Genomic DNA, 20,671 nt, shown 5'->3' with positions numbered 1-20,671 from the left:
TAAGTATTTTTTAAGTTTACATGCTGAATGATACAACACATCAATATTTCGTTCAAACTAAAGCAAAAGGAAACTCTATGATCAGATTACCTTCAGAGAATGTAGACATTTTCTGGAACGATGGGAAAAATAAAACATGCCAAACTTTATAGAGAGAGCCAAGCTGCTAAAGAATAGGAGCAGAGAGATCCAAACACTCCACAGATTCCAAAACAATTGGATTAAGATTTGTTTTGCTACAGGATTTCAACAAAGTACATTCAATTATGATTTATATGATAAAACCACTAATGGCAGGATATACTTCAGTAAATGGACAATGACCTGGCCATTACAGAAAGCAGGCATGTAATAAGTTCCTCCAAAACAGAGAACACCATTTGGGATCCATAAAGGAAAACACATACCCGAATTTATTTAAATAGTGTCTAACAAAAGCAATACTTCATATATATGTAGAAAATCCAAAAATTGATAAAGTTCAAGAATGATGAAGGTAGATGCCAAATACAAAAAGCTTATTAAGTAACAAAAGAATACACAAATTGCCCCACTTGTTTTGCTCAGTGATTAGAGCATCAACCCGTGGATCAAAGAATCTCAGGTTTGATTCCTGGACAAGGGCACATGCATCGGTTGCAGGTTTGATCCCCAACCCCAGTCAGGGCACATGTGGGAGTCAACTAGTTGATGCATCTCTCTCACATCGATGTCTCTCTCCTCTCTCTCTCTCTCCTCTCTCTCTCTCTCTCGCTCTCTCTCTCTCCCCCCCTCCCTCTCCTCCCCTCCCCTTCTCCTTCTCTTCCACTCTCTCACTAAAGATCAATGGAAAAAATATTTTCAGGTGAGGATTAAAAAAATATACATATGTTAGATATCACTGTAAGTGAGAATTCCATGACCAGCTACTTTAAAACTGCATCTGTACTGCAATTTAGGAAATCTCAATATATAAAAGCATTAAAGTAAAATATATATATATGTATGTGCATATATATATATACACACACACACACACACACACATACTAGAGGCCTGATGCACAAAGATTCATGCAAGAATGGGCCTTCCTTCCCCTGGCTGCTGGCACTGCCTTTGCTTCGGCCGGAGCCGCCTTTCAGCCTTTGCTTCAGCCTGGAACCACCTTTCTGCCTTGGCTCTTGCCCGGAGCCACCTTCCTGCCTTCCCATGCTGCCCAGAGACCAGAGCGCCTGGGGCAGTGCAGAACGCCTGTATTGTCGCCATGGCGACGATGCAAGCATCCCTCCCCAGCCATTCGGCGCCTGTGTATGCAAATTAACCCACCATCTTTGTTGGGTTAATTTGCATACTCACTCCTGATTGGCTGGTGGGTGTGGCGAAGGTATGGTCAATTTGAATCTTTCTCTTTTATTAGTGTAGATATACATAAATTGATCACAGTGTATCTTTAATTTTTGCTGAAAAAATTAAGAGTTCAGTGAACAGTAAAAATAGCAAATGATTTTTTTCCATAAAACCTTTTCCTCAGAACCAGATCATTCTAGGTCAAAGACAATACTCAGAACAAGGACAGCTAGCTTTTAAAATATTGAAAGATATAAATTCTTTAATAGTACTTCTTTTATATTTAAGGGGGAATTGTTTACACAACTGATTATTTAATTAACTCTACCAACACTCTGGAGAAGAATATAGGATCTTCATGTCTTGGATGCCCTCTAGTTTGAATGTGGGTTGCCAGATACCTAGGGCATCTTTCTACTGCACATGAGAGGAGAGGGTAGGCAGGGTTGGCTCTCCCCTTTGCAATGAAGGCTGGAGCTAGGTATATACAAGGAGGCCACATGAATATAATCTCCAAGAGGGCAACATAGTGTGGCATCCTCAGCTCTGAGAATGGTTCCTGGTACAAAGTAGGCTTTTCTTAAATATGAGTAAATAACTGGTTGTCACTCATGCTGTTTAGGTTTCCTGATAATATTAACTTTTAGAAAAAGTTGCATTTTTCTGTTTCATGTCCAATAGCATTGCATATTAATTTTGCCCGGTAGAGATGTAAATTATTTTAGTCCTGTAGAAAGTATAACTCCAAAGGTTCCAGTTTGATTGCCCTATAAGACATTAACCAGCATTGTATCTAAATTTGAATCTTATTTAAGCATTCTCTTTCAGCAACTATAAATACTTCACTCCTCCATTTCTCTCTGAACAAGGCTAATCATCTTGTCAGTTCCCTCATTGATGAGTTATTTTTTTCTGAAATTATACTTTGTCAGTTTTGGAGGTCCCACTGAGATGTTCAAGTAGACTCACCTTCCAGAACCAACTAAATAGTGGTGCCTGAGATATGTAATTCATGAGTTATTTTAATCCAATACACAGGACTTCTTGGCTCCCACAGTAAATCCCCAGTGGCAACAGAACTTTGTTTTGTTTTTCTACTCTGTTTCTCCACTAAAAATTTTTCAATTCTATGTTTTTGTTACTGAAAGCACTCTGCGTATATGAAACTGAGAAAAGCCATTTCCTCTCGTTGTGAGTCTGTAATAGTTTCCTACCATCAGAGGGTATAAACAAACTAGATGTAAGTTTCCTAGAGAATCTCTTTCTGGGTGGTGTATAGAGACTTACAAGCATTATTTAAATAGAATATTCCCATATGTGTGTTTACAAAAGAATATTGCAGGTTCTTACACATAAATCTTAGTATTACTGGCCAATTCTAAGGCCTAGCACAATATGGAATATCACTAATGGAACTCTGTATTATCTGCTGCTGCTAAGAATGGTGAGCGCATACACCCTGCAACACCCTAGTGCCCTCAGGAAGTGCCTTCATGAGGTTCCCTTTAGTCCCAGTGTCTCGCATGTTCAGATTTTTCACTTGGAATAGATGTGTCTTAACCTTACTGAGGTATAATTTACATATAATAAAATGTACTCATTTTAAGAACTCACCTGAAATAAATACATTTTTATAATGTATTTTACCAACATAATAGTCCCTAAAAATATAGTCATATTAAACTTACAGTTGACTGCAGATATCTTTGCTATGTATTGAAATTCAATTTGGTTGAATGGAACAGGCCAAAGTTGATAAGAATCATACATTTATCTTTACCCTTCTTGGGATCTTATGTGGAATTTCCCTCAATCAAATAATTATGTCATGTCCCCCAAAGTAATTAAATTAGTAACCAGTTTATTCATCTATGTGTTTATTATCTGTGGCCCACAGACCAATCCCTCAACTGTTTCCTTTCAGATATTACATCCTGATTATTTCACAGTAACTAGCAAACTGTGAATTTCCAATATACGATTGATGAATACTCAGAATCAGCATATAAATTCACAAACTTCCAGCAATAACATAGACTAAATATTCTGAGATACCCTTCTTAACCTTATAAAAATGACAAATTAGGTTTCAAAATGTGCTTTTGTAACATGTGACCAAGAACAGAAATATCCATAAATGCTAAAGGGCATGTGACAATCCTGGTGGCCTGAAGCCTGTGGTTTTCTTTTGTGTGTTTTTTTTTGCGTAAATTTTTTTGTTAATCCTCACTCAAGGGTGTGTGTGTGTGTGTGTGTGTGTGTGTGTGTGTGTGTGTACAAATGAAATTGATTTCAGAGAGGAAGGGAGAGGGAGAGAGAGATAGAAACATCAATGATGAGAGAGAATCATTGATCGACTGCCTCCTGCATGCCCCACACTGAGGATTGAGCCTGCAACCCAGGCATGTGTCCTGACTTGGAATCAAACCATGACCTCCTGGTTCATAGGGTGACACTCAACCACTGAGCAACGATGGCCAGGCTCTTTTGTTTTGTTCTGAGGAGTCTGTTTTAAAAAACTGTTTTCATAGATCAATGATGCTTTATTTTTTTTTCTTAAAAAAAACCGTATTGGGGTGACATGGGCTAACAAAATTATACAGGTTTCAAGTGCATAATTCTACAACACATCATCTGTACACTGTATTGTATGTTCACCACCCTAAGTCACGTCTATGTCCATCACCATTTATTTCCACTACACCCTCTTCCACCTCCCTCCAACGCCCCTCCCCACGGGCAATCACCACACTTGTCCAGTCCATGAGTATCTCTCTTTTGAGGAGTCTTGATTCGATCAACGAGTATGTATTGTGTGCCTATTAGGTGCCAGGCAATGTTCTGAGCAATGGGGGTTATTATGAGACAGAAGAGATCCCTATCCTCATGGAGCTTACTAGTATGTTCCAGCTCCCCTCAGATGCCATGTTTGTGGGTCTTCATGTCTTGTCCCGAACTGCTTTAAAGCAGCAGTCTCTGAATTCCATATTGTTTGCTTTGCCCCACTCGAATGCAAGCTCCTGAAGGGCGGGAGGTTGTTTGTCTTTAAAAGTTTTATTATGGTGTATTGAGATAAAGTAACATAAAAAATGTGTACACATTTGAATCCGTTACCATAATCAAGATCATGTACATTACCATCATCCCCAAAAGTTTCCTCCTGTCTCTTTTTAATCCCTCCTTCACGCCCCTTCCCCTGGCATCACATTCTCCTGAACTACTGAATTAGCTCCAAGTCTCCACTTGAGGTCAAGCAATGTGGAAGGTGGAACTAAAGATACCACCCTCCCACCCCCAATCACTGCAAACAAGGCCCAAAAGGTTGAGAAAGAATTCTGCTGGTAATGACCTGCAATCTGTACATAACTAACACTTCTAAACCACAGTTTTCTAAAATCTACCTCTTATCCGTGTTTATTAACAATTGCCAAAAACAAACCACAGATTCCTGCGCACACAGTATACGCTACTGTTAATCAGAATATAATTATTGTGATAAGATCTGAACTCAAAGAAGGTGGCCAACCAGGTTAAAACAGACAATCCTAGAATTTGGAAAGCAACCTAATGTTACTTTTGCTTATCCTTTTGAAGAACCCTTCCCCAAATCTTCAAGAAGTCTAGATTGGCCCCAGTGTGCATGTCTGCAAATAAGGTTGTCCCAAGTGTTCAATTCAGTTACAGCTCCGCCCACCCTTTTAACAGGGTGAAACCTGCAATAAAGTTAAAAACAAACAAACCAAAATCTTGATCACAGGCCTTCATAGGAATGTTTCCTGGCCTTGGCTTTAGCTTGAGATGGAAGGAACACGAGAAAAAAGAAAAACCAGTATTCTTTGAGAATTCCTTACAAGCCCAGACACACCCAGGTGGAGACCTGAATTCAGTCTGTGTGTGGCTCAAAAATTTCCAAGCCAAAATGCCAGGCAAACAAAAAAAGGAAGCTGATATAGTTTCAGTAATATTAGATGAAACACATATTAAGGCATTACTAAATAATGCCACATCTTAATAACAGGATCAATTCCCTAAGAAGATATAAAATCTTTAAACTTGCAAACACCTAATAAATTAATTTGAAGAAATGTAAAATAAAAACTAAAAAATTAAATAAAAAATAGGCTAATTTTGCCATCAAAATGGAAGATTATTAGGTTATTCTGACCCTCCAAAAATCACTTTGTACATAAAATATCTTAATAACTCAATTAGTTAATTGGACCTAATGACTTTGTTTTTATTTATTTATATATTTTAAAAAGGATATGTTTTTTATTTCAGAGAGGAAGGGAAAGGGAGAGACAGAAACATCAGTGATGAGAGAGAATCATTGATCAGCTGCCTCCTAACTGGGAATTGATCAGTGGCCTCCTGGTACATAGGTCAATGCTTTACCATTGAGCCACACTGGCTGGGCTGCCCTAATAATTATAAAAACCTATACCTAATAACTAGATAATAGCTATTCTTTCAAATTACAAATATATTTTTACAATAACTGATGATGTGCTAGATTATCAAAAAGTCTCAACCAATGTAAGAGAATATTACACGAACCAAAATATCTGATTATAACTATATATATTAGAAAATAATAACAGTAAGTTTTTAAAAATATTCCAATAGAAATTCAAACATACATCTACACTAATAAAAGAGAAAAATGCTAATTGACCGTACCTTCACTATGCCCACAGCCAATCAGAGCGAGTATGCAAATTAACCCAACAAAGATGGTGGTTAATTTGCATGCGCTGAGGGAGGGAGGAGTGAAGACTGAAGACAGCATAGAAGGGAAAGTGGAAAGCAAGGAGGCTGCTGGAGGGAAAGCGTGTGCGGCCGCAGCGGGAGAGGTGGGGGGGGCGGAAGAGGTGGCAGTGGCGGGAGGGAAGCCCACTGGAAGTCTTGCAGGAATCTTCCTGCAATGGGCCCCTTGTTTATAAATAAACAGGTAATAAAGAAATCATGTTGGGAGCTAAAAAAAAAAACTTAGTACTGAACAAGAGAAATTCAACTTAAAATTTTGAGATGCAGGTAAAAAGGTACTTAGAAGGAAAATAAATTATTATTTTTAAAAAGAATGACTAAAAAATTAATAAACTCTATAATTAGCTAAAGATTATTAGCAGGAAAAGAGGAAAACAAATGCTAACAAAGAAATAAGGCAACATAAAGATGAAAACAAAATTAATTAAGCAGACTAAAGATACAACAGAGAAGACTAACATGATTCAAAAGTTAATTCTTCAAAAAGAGGAATAACTTCACAATTAAGTAAGAAAGAAATGTAAAATAATAAACTATACTCAGAAAGACAAACCAATACTATGGAAAGAGCATAGATAATACAAATGAAAAGAATGCCTGAACAACTTTATGCCAACAAATGTAAAAAAGTGATACTACATACCTAGAGAAGAGTCAGTAACCAAAGTAACTCTACTTTGCTAAGCAAAATAGAGTCTGGGCTGTGTGGCCCAGTGGTTGAGCATCGACCTATGAACCAGGAGGTCACAGTTTGATTCCCAGTAGGGGAACATGCCCAGGTTGCAGGCTCGATCCCTAATGTGGGAGCGCAGGAGGCAGCCGAACAATGTTTCTCTCTCATCATGTTTCTATCTTTCTCTCCCTCTCCCTTCCTCTTTGAAATCAATAAAAAATGTGTAAAAAAAATAAAAGAAATAGAAAATCTGAATAGTTCAATAATTATTAAAGAACTGAATCCATATTTTAGATTTTTCCCACATAGAAAACACAGGACCACAATGGCTTTGTAGGCTAGTTTGACCAAACATGTAAGGAATAGATAATTACCATTTCATATAAACTTTCAGAGAACTAAAACAAAGAAAAAGACAAAAAGAGAAATATTCTGACTGTTCATTATTCATTTTAATAGGCTCATATAACCAATACCAGATAGAATAGTACATAAGGGGAAAATTCTAGGCCAATCTCATTCATGACCACTGATGCAAAAACCGTAAAAGAAATATTAGCAATGGGCAAAAAAGATCATGATGAAATTAGGTTTAAGACAAGAATTTAAGAATGGTTCAACAGAACAAAAATCTATTAATGTGGATTATTTACCACATTAAGGGATTCAGGAGAAGAAAATTTTATACACACAATTATTTCAGTGAATACAGATAATAATTTTAAAATATTCAATGCCAATGCCATTCACTATAAAAATTCTTAGCAAAATAAGAATAAAAAATAATACATCCTTAACCTTAAAGATTATCTACAAAAATTTATAGCACACATCATATTCAATGATAAAACATTAAAAGCATTTTCTTAAATATCAGGAGGAAAATGATAAGAATGTTAGCTATCAGTACTTATATTAAACATATTAGAGATCTTAGCAGATATAATAAAACAAGAAAAAGAAAGATTGGTATAGGAAAAATAAAACTGCCTTTATCAATGCAGTTATTATTAGCTATATAAAAAATCCAGAAATAAAAATCTATAGAAAGAATATTAAAATTTGAGATTCTTTTTTAAAATTCTTTAAAATTTGAGATTCTTAATAAAAAATACCTCATACATACATATAGAGCACACATCCAAAGACACTAGAAGGCTCTATATGAAATATTTAATAAGTTTATCTTTAGGTAGTGGGTTTATGAAAGATTTTAATCTTTTTTTTTTTTTTTTAGCATTTTCGTTTCCGCAGTGTTCTACACTAAATTTTATATTATAAAGAATAAGAGGATAATGTTACAAGATGTCAAATAAATACATAAAAATCAATTTTATGTCTACACACTAGTAACAAACAGAAAATACAATTTACAACTTAAAAATATATAAGGATGTCTAGGAATAAATAAAAAATTACAATACCTTGCCAAAGAAAATTATAAAAATTGAAAGAAATAAAAGAAAAATTTAATAAGTTCTAAAATGGTATATAAAAGATATACCATGTTAATGGTTAAGAAAGCTCAATATTATAAGGATGTATCTTTCCAGATTAACCTTATACGTTTGACACAATTCCAACCAAAATCACCCAAGAGCTATTTTGGTGGTATTTAATAAGCCAATTCTAAAATCTGTCTGGAAAAGAAAAAGGACATGAATAGATAAAACACTTCTAAAGAAGAAGAAATACATAAAGAAAATCATTCTTTTAGAAGACAAGATTTATTATTAGGCTTAATATTTAGGTAGTGCAGCATTTGTGCTGGGAGAGACCAGGAGAAAGCTCAGAAACAGATTGCCCCTGAGAACCTGAGATTGGACAGAGGTTGTCTTGTATATCCATGGATAAAGGAGGGCCTGTTTTTAAAGAATGGGATAATTAGTTATCCTTATGGGGGAAAAAAGAAAATTCATTGCTCCTTGACATTATATCCTAAAATAAATTTTGGAATAACTCATTCTACTAGAATAGAGGTGGGAAAACAGGAATGGATTGACTAATTATGCTGAATGGTCATGAATGTTTTCTCAGTACAGATGACCTTTGACCTGCTCCTTGGAGGATAAAAAGGAAGACCAAAGTGGGAAATGGACTTCCAGGCTGAGAAAAAAACCAAGGTCAAAGTATCAGAAACTCTCAGGTGTGCAGGCATTTTCTGGGAATAAACAGACAACTTGCTCAGCTGAGTAGAAAAGAGAGATAAAGATGACAATGGCTGAGGAATGCTTTATAACATTTTACACCTATGCTCCACTAGGTGTCTGGCCTTCATCCTGGCCAGTTATGTTCACAGAAAGGAAATATTCTAAATATAGTACTGCTACCCAGATACTCCTCAAAATAACATTCTGATTAACTGTAGTTCAAATAGGCAACAAGAAATAAAAAACATCTTTTAAAAGCTTGAGAGGTTCAACTTACCTTTTCTTTTTTTTCTTGGGTGCCTTGGTTCTGGTTATTAGCGATTTTGTTGGCCTTGTTATGCACACTAGGAATGGCCTACCACCAAGAAAAAAGGAGAGGGGAGAAGGAAAATATTTAAATGACACATCATTACATTTATTTATGTATTTAAAAAAAAAACACAGTTAAAAATCTTAATGAATTCTTTGACTTCATCTATAAAGACATGAGAAGCACAATTCAAGGCAAACAATACAACATGGAAAATCTGATAAGCAATATAAATCTTAAATTGATGTGCGTGCGTGCGTGCGTGCGTGCGTGCGTGTGTGTGTGTGTGTGAGATCGAGGGGTAATAAATCCACAAGCTTGTATGTATGGAACCAGAAAGTGAGGATGAAGAAGACTAAAAAGAAAGTCATGATACTGACTGCTGTCCAAACATCTTATTTTTCAAAATACAGTATAACAGGTTACCTGAGTTTAATTCCTAGAACATAGGATGTATCTTTTATTGGATAGATTTACCTTATTCATCATTGTACCCCAGTTCAAGTATGTTATCTAGCACACTTGCGCACACTCAATACATATTTCACTATTACTATTAGCATAAAGATGAATTTCAAATCTTTATTTACATCACTGAATAAAAGCCCAATAAGAATTTAGTGTGATTTATCACCATAACTCTGGTGCTCAGAAAGAGCCTAATACATATTTGCACTCAATAAATATTTATACATGAATGAAAGAGTGTAATGTCATAGAAATAACTAATTCTTTATGGTACCAAGAGCACAGATTACTTTTTATAAAACTATTGAAACATCTTAGGAAAATATAAAAATTTTAGTGTTTTTTTTTTTATTAAGGCTCCTCAAATAGCAAACACAAATAATCTTGGCATAAAAATCTGATGACAGACATAAAAATTAAAAGAAAAAAACAGATCTCCTTTCTCACAAATTTAAAGAAACTACGTGTCTAGGGATAATAATAAAAAATAAATAAAAAGTTTCTCTCTAAATGCAATTTAAGGTTAATTTTTTTCACTTTTTGTGTTTGTTTTGTGTGTTTTTCTGTTAATCCTCACCCAAGGATATTTCTACAGAAATAAATTAATTTTGGAATATATAAAAAAGTCTCAAATGTTTCACTTAAGTAAAAAATGAGAGAGATAATACATCACCATAAATTCAGTGCTTCCTATGTGAATAGATGCTGTGCTAGTGTTTAATACTTACTTCTCTATTTAATACACACAATAATCTAAATCAGAGTTCAAAAAATGCTAGATCTATAAGCATATATTTCTTGTCCTAAAGAATTTTAAAACAAAACAGAACACGTTGCCTCTCTGACAAGTCAGGATATCTGCCCACACTGTACCTACGTTCTCCCATGGAAAAACCAGTTTTAGCTGAATGGCAGAGCTTTGGGATGAGACAGAATGTCAGTTGCCATTCATAAGGTTTACACTGTTTATTTTTCGAATAGCAGAAAAATATATTTCTGTATATATATCATGCAAAATGTGGAAGACAAGAGACTTATTGAGACTACATTTTTAAAAAACATATTTTTATTGATTTCAGAGAGGAAGGGAGAGGGAGCGATAGAAACATCAATGATGAGAGAAAATCATTGATTGGCTGCCTCCTGTACACCCCTACTGGGGATCGAGCCTGCAATCTGGGCAAGTGCCCTTGACTGGAATCGAACCCGGGACCCTTCAATCCGCAGGCCAATGCTCCATCCACTGAGCCAACCCAGCTAGGGCAAGAAAACTATATTTTTTTAAAAAGTAAAAGAGAGCCTATTTTTTATGAAAGTAAAAAATATATTTGTATATGATTAATATGCAAAATATATATGTCAAAAAAGTTAGGCACCATTATGAAACAATGGCATTAGGAATTACAAATGGACTATAGGGGGAAAACAACAACACAAAATAAATTTAATGAACTGAAGGGATGACCCCAATTTCAAAAGGTGTTTTTTTCTTCAGATTTTTTCCCAATTGATTTTTAGAGCGAGAGGAAGGGAGCAGGAGAGAGAGAAACATCAATGTGAGAGCGAACATCCATTGGCTGCCTCCTGCACACCCCCTTATGGGGACTGAGCCCACAACTTGGGCATGTGCCCTGACCAGGAATCAAACCAGCAATCTTGTGCATGGGACAATACCCAATCAACTGAGCCGCCCAGACAGAGCCAACAGGGTTTTTTTTTTGAACATTAAGAAAATACATGATGTTGTTAAATGGAGGAAAAATTACCTTGGCATAAAAACTATCTATACAGGAAAACTATCTATGGGTTCTGCTCTCAAATAAGCATTTGCTAAGTAAATCTGAATAGATGCACACATTTCTTTCTAGTATGCTGAAAACGCATTTGAGAAATTCAGGAGAAAAAGGTTAAATTAAAAATGTAATATATCGTTGATACATGTAAAGCATCTGTTAAAAGCATAAGTGTAAAAAAATAACATAAAATACAACTCAAAGAAAATGAAAGTACAAAGTTGAACACCACTCAGTGTTGATGAGATTTCCATGTGACCACGGCACAGTTAGACATTGGGCCTGCCATTAGAAAATGACTTCTTTTGGGGACTTTGAGGGAAAGGCTCATAGTAATGAAATCTGGTAAAAAGTGATAACGCATTTGGCTGTATTTCCTATTTCTGTGATGATCAATACTATTTGCAACAATGAGTGAGCCAAAGAGAACACCACTTTGTAAAAATGTGAACCTTGATTCCTTTCATTGGCTCATTCAACAGGAATCACTTTGTGCTAAAAAAAAAAAAAAAAGAATGGAACAAGTCATGGGCACAGTAACTAACACCATCACTTGACCGTGCTCCCTTGGCTAGGACCACAGAGGGTGTAATGCCTGATGAACCAAATGCACAACATGGCAGTGTGTTGTGCTGCCTAGGGGCTGAAAGGCGGGGGGGGGGGGGGTGGGGGTGGGAATGAGTGACTTGAGCATGGCACAATGCTGAAGAGCTTTTCTTTTTCTTTTTTTGAAGAGTTGAAAGAAATTGCACTGTTTGTGTCATCCAGGAGAAAATACCCATCCGAGCTCACCAGCAAAGGCTGGACAGAAGCCTGGACTTTCAGGTGGACGTTATAACCTATGTGAATGCTTTCAACACTTTTTTGGCAGGGCATTCACAAGTGCCTCAGAAATGTATAACGTGATGGGCTCATTCTAGTCCAAAACGGTTTCTTTGGAAGTATCATTTGGTGAGGAAGAATCATGCCAATTTTCCTACTGAACTCAGTTTCCAGAAATAAAAGTGATGGCATAAACTACTTTCTCGATATTATAAAAGTTTAGAAGTAGATCCCCTAAAAAAAAAATCTTGAATTTCGAATGGTATGAAAATCAGAAGGCTTTATTCAATTCATCTCTCTCAACTAGTCCTGATGGTGCATAAACACAGCAGTACACAAACACAGCGCTGAGACAAAAGGGACTGAACCGCAGCACAATGCGCCGGAGCAGAGCTGCCCGTGAGGGGTGAGGCTGCAGCAGGCAGGTTACAAGTATGTCGAAATAGCATACTGATGTCCCGGCCTTTGGGGCATCTGTTGGTCCAGTTTGACGTACAATTATTACTTTCTGTATGCCTTGACATATAAAAGGTTGAAAAGCACTGCAATACTATATTGGAATGTAAATTTTAAAAAGTATATGACATTTTCCCTCCTGTCCAGACACTATGTGCTGAACAGCTGCCTTCCATTATAAAGTTAAAAAGAAATAAACATTGTGTCCAGTTACAGGGCTTAAAGGTGACATTGCTGCTGCAAACTGCAATATAAAATACTCATCCTGCCACAGACATCTGCGTATCAGGGTTCTAATTCTGTTCCAAAAGAGTGATTTATTATAGGAAAAATGTTATAATTAAATACAGCCATTTTTGAATTCAGAATCCCCAACAGAATTTACAATACATATTTGTATTTTTTAAAATATATTTTTATTGATTTCAGAGAGCAAGTAAGAGGGAGAGAGAGATAGAAACATCAATGATGAGAGAAAATCATTGATCTGCTGTCTCCTGCATGTCCCACACTGGGGATGGAGCCCACAACTCGGGCATGTGCCCTGAGCAGGAATCGAACCATGACCTCCTGGTTGACAGGTCGACGCTCAACCACTGAGCCATGCCCGCTGGGCAGCATGTTTGTATACATGCTTTAATAAATATACAGAACATTTGATGGTATCTCTAGAATGTTCTTATACCTGACCCTCTTTATGTTCAAAGTATTGTATAAACCAGTGATGGGCAACCTTTTGAGCTTGGTGTGTCAAACTTCGCCAAAAAACTGAGCATCACTCGGGTAGTGTGTCACTTTGAGGAAAAAACTAACTCCAAGACTTTAGTCGCAAATGTTTCATCCTCAGGAGCAGCAAATGTTTCATCCTCGGCATGCGGCCGCCTCAGCAGCCGAGTGTCATCAGAAATAGCTACGCGTGTAGGTTCGCCATCACTGGTATAAACCAAGTAATTTGCCTCCAAGTTAAGCAAAGCTGGTAAATAGGGAATCAAGAAATCAAAAACAGGCCTGTTTATTTCCACAGACTGTGACTTACACCAGTACACACTAGAATGACTCAAATTTAATTAGGAGGTCAAAACAATGGAGAAACTGAAATTAATGACTAAATTTTTATGAAGCCAAAGCTTTTTCTAGGCTATAGTAGAGTAAAAATGGAAATATGTGGAAAAGTACTTGGAGGCTAAAAGCTTGGTTTACAGATACAGAGAATATTTATAAACTCTTTGAAAACCAACGAAAGCTTACTCTTGGAGTGGATGACAAGCTCTGAACAACGAACACCACAGGGTTTCCCGCATTCTTAATGGCCTCCACTGCTTCGCTGTGTGAGGCATTCTGCAAATCCACTCCAGACACCTACAACACAGACGTCATTTATTTCTATTAGCGAGGCGGTAGATACTGTGGATAGGTTAATTCAAAGTTATTGTGTACTATATAGTAATGAGAGCTGCCAGAGTCTAAAGAATTAAACCAAAGTCAGGAAAAAATAAGATTAGCCCATAAAAAGCTTTGCTGTTCTGGAACACATTTACAGAAGTAACGTATTACCTGCGAGAAAAGTAAACAAGACAAAAATCGTAATAACAATAGCCCTGGTTCAGTGTAATTACTCAAAATAGTAGCTTAGTCAGTAACAGAACCTTAAGCTTCTGAGCTTATAATGTCACCCCTGTCACCGACACAGTACCTATTTCTGGGTGGGGGGAGGAAAAGATGGGGATCTCTCCGGAATCTTCTCTCACACTGAGAAGAATGATTATTTTAGGCAAATTGTCCATTATCACAATTAAGCAGTTGAACATTTCTTAAATTCTGTTTAAAGAAAGAAGTATGAAAACATCTGTAGGTTCCTTCTCCAGGTATATTTTGTGCTCAATAAATTTGGGTAAATGTAAATGGCTCCTTATTATACAAGTCTCAGAGACCCTAATTTGAGAACATGCCCCTAATCTCCAAGACATCGTTTATTTAACAAACATATTTAATAGAGCCAATTTTTCAAACTGATCATGTAACAAAGCCTTGGTAATTGTTGGGGTGGCTTATGGTCTGTGGATAGTGACAATTTGTGAATATGGCTTTGCCATAAGGGGACCAAAGAAATAGGAATGTGGGTGGAGAGGGAAGTGGGATCAAGACAGGTTTTTGTTTTTAAGATGGGAGCTATTACAGCCATAATGATGCAGTAGAGAGGCAAACTGAATGAGAGAGAGAGAAGTGACTGTAGAGGCCAATCCTTGGACAGCAAAGAGGGAATGACTTCTGCACAAGTTAGAGAGATTGGCTTTAGACAGAAGCACAAATAGTTCATTTGTTGTTACAGATACTGTTAGGATAAAAGATTGGTATGCAGTGGGAGCAAGGGGAAGTTCCCTTTTGACTGTTTCTATTTTGTCAATGAAATAAGAAACAAGGACCATAGAGCGAGATTAAGGCTGAGGAGGAGGTATAGCAGGTTTGAAATAGTTACCCAGGGAAGTAGGAGAATAAAACAACTGGGGAAATATTACAGGATGGCAGGGCAGAACTAAAGACCCACTTGAGGGAGTGGTCATGAATTTCCAGCAGACAGCACGGCAGTTATTTTCTCTGGCGAGGCTAGAGACCTGAAATAAGCAGAGTTGCACAAGTTCAGGGAAAGAAAAAAGGATCAAAGGAGTTGAAAGAGTATGTAAGGGAGTGATTAGGATGATCTATCGCTGAATCTGAGCAGAGTAAGGAGAAAAGGGAGCACCCTAGAAGCTGAGGGACAGAGAAGCCAGGGCCCTCAGGTAGGAGAGAGAAGCCTAGTGTGTTAGAGGGATTTAAGGCAGGTGAGTCCAAAGAATGGTGAAAGATGGGGGAGAAGAAGAGAGGTGAGGTCAGGGAGGCAGCTGGAGCCACATCATGCAGGTCTAAAGGCTTTTTATTCTATTAGACATCCATTGAAGATTTTAATGCTCTGTAAAAGCTCTCTTCTCATTTGAGTTGAATGAAGAAGAATAGGAATAATATTAAATGAATAAAGTACGTAGAGAAGAAATTTAAAGTGAAGCTTAAAAGCTGTCACAACAGTTTGATGAAGCTTCTTATAAATAACCTAATCCCCAAAGTATTCAACAGTGAGAGAAGTAGAGGCACATGAGAACTATTTCATCTTCCAGTAACAACCAGCCTTTGTTTCCCTTTTCCACAGAGTTAAATGGGAATCACTGAAGTTGGGAAGTTAGGGGGGCAAATGGAAATCTGTCCTATGACAACAGAAAAATATCTGCCCAGCAGTGTGTCCATTAACACAGATGAATAGCCATTTCTAAAAGTTACATTAAATTCAAACTTCCTAGTATAAAAAATTATTTATATGGACCTAAATCCTTCATATCATTGTTTCAATACAGAAAGAAGTGATTATTATGCTTTACTTAAAAAACAAAACAAGCAAGTAAAAGTTTTCAAAGTCATTTGTTTACTGAAAAAAGTAAACAAATGACTATGCTTGACAAGCTATATATTAAAATGTAACATTTCAAGTCTACAGTGAGTTTGAAGAAATATAAATTATCAAATCTGAGACAAAACAGTGGGTTCTTACTAGTATGTGTAAAAGTGATGATGGACAAGTGAGAGAATACTTTATTTTCAACTGACAGCAGGGAAAGATGAGGGGGAAAAAACAAACCAAAATTTTAAGAAATGAAATAATGAAAATTCCAATTAGCAAACAGAAAAAAGACATGCACAAACATGTCATGGAAGAGGATATACAGATGGCAATTAGCACATGAAAAGTTCTTAATATTAATCATTAGCCATTAGGGAAACACAAATGAAAATAATGAGATATCACTAAATACCTATCAGAATGGCTAAAGTGAAAAATAGTGACAACACCAAATGCTGGTGAGGATGCAGAGAAATTGGATCACTCAAACACTGTTGGTGGAAATGTAAAATGGTACAGCCACTCTGGAAAGCAGCTTGACAGTTCAAGACTGAAAATGAACATAGCAGACAACCCAGCAATCGCACTCGTGGGCATTTATCCTAGAGAAACAAAAACTCATTTTCACTCTGGAACGTGTATACAAATGTTTATAGGAGCTTTATTCGGAATAGCCACGAACTGGAAACTACCCAAATGTCTTTCAATGGATGAATGGTTAAACAGTAGTATATCCTGGAATACTACTCAGCCATAAAAAGGAATGAACAGTTGATAGTAAACTGAGTAAACTTCAACCAAATTACACTGAGTGAACAAAAGCCAATTTCAAAAAGAGATATAATGCATGATTTTACTTATGTGACAACTGTGAAATAACAAAATCAGGGAGAAACAGATTAGTGGTTGCCAGCAGTTAGGGATGGGAGAAGAGTGGCTATAGAGGGGTAGTAAGTAACACAAGGGAGTCCTGTAGTAATGATACAGCTGAGTTTCTTTTTTTTTTTCTTCATATATGTATTGATTTTAGAGAGGAAGGGAGAGGGAGAAAAAGATAGAAACATCAATGATGAGAGAGAATCATTGATCGGCTGCCTCCTGCATGCCCCCTTCTGGGGATTGAGTCTGCAACTCAGGCATGTGCTCTTGACTGGAATTGAATGCAGGACCCTTCAGTCCGCAGGCTGACACTCTATCCACTGAGTCAAACCAGCTAGGGCCAGTTGAGTTTCTTGATTGTAGTGGTGGTTATGCAAGGCTACACTTGTGATTAAACTGTGTAGAGCTATCAACACAAACCCAAATAAGGTCAATGAACTGTGACTATATCAGTATTTGTATATATATAAAAGCCTAAGTGACTGAATGACTGAATGACCGGTCGACCAGTCGCTATGACACACACTGACCACCAGGGGGCAGACACTCAATGCAGGAGCTGCCCCCCTGGTGGTCAGTGCACTCCCACAGCATGAGTGCCGCTCAGCTGACTGACCCTGCAGTCCTGCAGGTCCAATCAATCTCTGGAGAACAAGCCAGGCACCAATGGACCAGTGCCGCTGGCATGATCCCGACAGTGCCCCAACTTCCTGGAAGTCAGCCTCAAGCACCACGGCCACTTCCCCTTCCCCTCCCTCGATGCTCCACAAGGAAGAAATGATATAAAAGCTGCCACCAGGTGGCTCCCAATAACTAACACAAATGTCAGTGGGACAGATCTGATCCTGGGCCCACAAAGGTGTCCCACTACCCACCCAGAGGGCTGATCACGTCCCGGCTGCCCCAACCCCCCCTCGGGATGGGCGCCAGATGCAGGGCTCATGGCTGGCGAGTGCCGCAAGCCTCTCCCGATCGGGACTGACTGGGTGCGAGCCTGCAGCAGGTGCAGCGGGGCCAGGATGAGTGGGAGCAGCAGGCAGGAGCAGCAGGTAGCATTGGACTGCCGGTTTTGGCCTGATCCCCACAGGCTACCCCGAGGGACACCACCCATGCACGAATTTGTGCACCAGGCCTCTAGTTGTACTGTAATTGTGTACGACAATAATATTGGAGGAGGCTGAGGAAAGGGTACACAGAACTTCCTTGTACATTTACTTGCAATTTTATATGAATCTATAATTATTACAAAATAGAAAGTTAAGGAAAACAAGATAAAACAGAATATAAAATATATATTTAGAAATTAAGTTCAAATATGTCAGTAATCAAAATTAAAAATAAATTAATGTCCCTATTTACTTAGATGAAGATTATCAATTTAGATTTACAAAAGCAAAATTCAGTTATATGTTGCTTACAGAAATACAACTAAACAAAGTAACAAATAAGGATGCAAATAAAGAAAAGGAAAAACCTGTACCATGTAATTACTAAATAAAAGAAACCACACCTGCCCCAGACACCAGAGTATCCTATCTAATAAAAGAGTAATATGCAAATTAACCATCACTCTGCTACACCACAAGCCAATCAGGAGTGAGTATGCAAATTAACCCAACCAAGATGGCTGCAGCCACGGAGCGAACAGGAGGCTTGGGTTTCCCCGGCAATGGATGAAGCCAAGCTTTCTGCACACCCTGGCTGGCCCAGGCCTGCACTCAAGGTTACAAAGTTTCAATTATAGAAGATAAATAAATCCCAACAAAAATGGCAGAAGCCACGGAGCTGGAGAGAGCGTGAGGCTTGAGTTGTCCCGGCGATGGAGGAAGCCAAGCTTTCCGCAGCCCTGGCCTGCCTTGGCCTCCGCTTAAGGCTACAAAGTTTCAATTATAGAAGATAAATAAATTCCAACAAAAATGGCTGCAGCCATAGAGTGAGCAGGAGGCTTGGCTCCGCTCAAGGCTACGAAGTTTCAATTATAGAAGATAAATAAATCCCAGATACCAGGGCCTCCGCTTGGGTCTCCGGGGGCATGGCCGGCCTGCAAACCACCAAAGGTCCCCTCGCCCAGGCCACCCCATGCCCCAAGGGAACCCCCACCCTGATCCGGGATACCCTTCAGGGCAAACAAGCTGGCCCCCACCAGTGCACCAGGCCTCTATCCTATCTAATAAAAGAGTAATGTGCAAATTGACCGTCACTCCAACACACAAGATGGCTGCCACCATGTGGTCAAAGATGGCTGCCCCATGTGGACACAAGATGGATGCCACAAGATGGCCAGCAGGGGAGGGCAGTTGGGAGGGACCAGACCTTCAAGGGAGGGCAGTTGGGGGTGATCAAGCCTGCAGGGGAGGGCAGTTAGGGGTGACCAGGACGGCAGAGGAGGGAAGTTGGGGGCAACTGGGCCTGCAGGGAAGGGCAGTTGGGAGGGACCTAGGCCTGCAGGGGAGGGCAGTTGGGCGGGACCAGGCCTGCAGGGGAGGGCAGTTAGGGGCAAATAGGCTGGCAGGGGAGCAGTTAGGCATCAATCAGGCTGGCAGGGGAGTGGTTAAGGGGTGATCAGGCTGGCAGGCAGAAGCGGTTAGGGGCAATCAGGAAGGCAGGCAAGCGAGCAATTGGGAGCCATTAGTCCTGGATTGTTAGAGGGATATCCAACTGCCCGGTAGGATTGGGCCTAAACGGGCAGTTGGACATCCCTCGAGGGGTCCCAGATTGGAGAGGGTGCAGGCTGGCCTGAGGGACACTCCCCCTTCTGTGCACGAATTTCGTGCACCGGGCCTCTAGTTCTTTTAAAATGTGTATGCAGTCATAATTCTCTAATGGATTCTCATTGCATTCAGAGTATTTACACTTTAGCTTTCTCTTCCTGGAACCTTCTTCCCCCATCAACCCACATGGCTCACTCACTTCCTATACTTGCCCTAACATCTTCTACAACAAATCTATTAATTCCAACTACTGCCTTCACTCCCATCATTCCTTATCTTCCTCCCTAATATTTTTCTCCAAAGCTACTTATTACAATCTAACATTCTACATTGCATATTACTCTTTTATTAGATAGGATACTCTGGTGTCTGGGGCAGGTGTGGTTTCTTTTATTTAGTAATGTTAGATTGTTAGATTGTAATAAGTATTGTCTATCTCCTCAACTAACATGCAAATGCATCAGAGAAGGAATTTTTTGGTCATTTTCTTAACTGCCATATTACCAGTGCATTTAAAAAAATTTTTTAAATTGCACAAAACAAATGTAACAGAATTTGTATATAGAGAGAGTTAACATTTTTTTATCCTCACCTGAGGATATGTTTATTGATTTGAGAGAGAGAGAGAGGGAGGAGAGAGAGAGAGAGAGATCAATGTGAGAGAGAAACATCAGTTGCTTCCCACAACCTTTTTGGTGTATGGGACAATGCTCCAATCAACTGAGCCACCTGGGCAGGGCTATTCAGAGCATTTTCATATGATTCCTTGATTTAATCCTCACAATGATATTAAGGGTTTTGAATTCCCATTTCCATTTTATTTGGAAACTGAGAATAAGAACAAATAGAAATAAACAGAACAATCTAGACTTCAACCCATGGCCTCCAG

The 20,671-nt window shown here is 38.4% G+C and overlaps 1 protein-coding gene across 1 annotated transcript in view; it reads right to left on the bottom strand.

The window, feature by feature from the left end:
* The window catches only part of PATJ (PATJ crumbs cell polarity complex component), a 316,022-nt gene that overhangs the window by 168,977 nt on the left and 126,374 nt on the right, over positions 1–20,671 (bottom strand). Inside the window, exons 25-26 of the mRNA XM_028142315.2 lie at positions 14,014–14,124; positions 9,194–9,271 (exon numbers count right to left, since the gene is read on the bottom strand). Coding sequence (XP_027998116.2) covers positions 9,194–9,271; positions 14,014–14,124 — 189 coding nt within the window. The remainder of the gene's footprint in view (positions 1–9,193; positions 9,272–14,013; positions 14,125–20,671) is intronic.

This window comes from Eptesicus fuscus, chromosome 9 (genome assembly GCF_027574615.1).
Source record: "Eptesicus fuscus isolate TK198812 chromosome 9, DD_ASM_mEF_20220401, whole genome shotgun sequence".
Classification (NCBI taxonomy): domain Eukaryota; kingdom Metazoa; phylum Chordata; class Mammalia; order Chiroptera; family Vespertilionidae; genus Eptesicus; species Eptesicus fuscus.
This window is presented reverse-complemented; position numbering and strand designations above follow the sequence as displayed.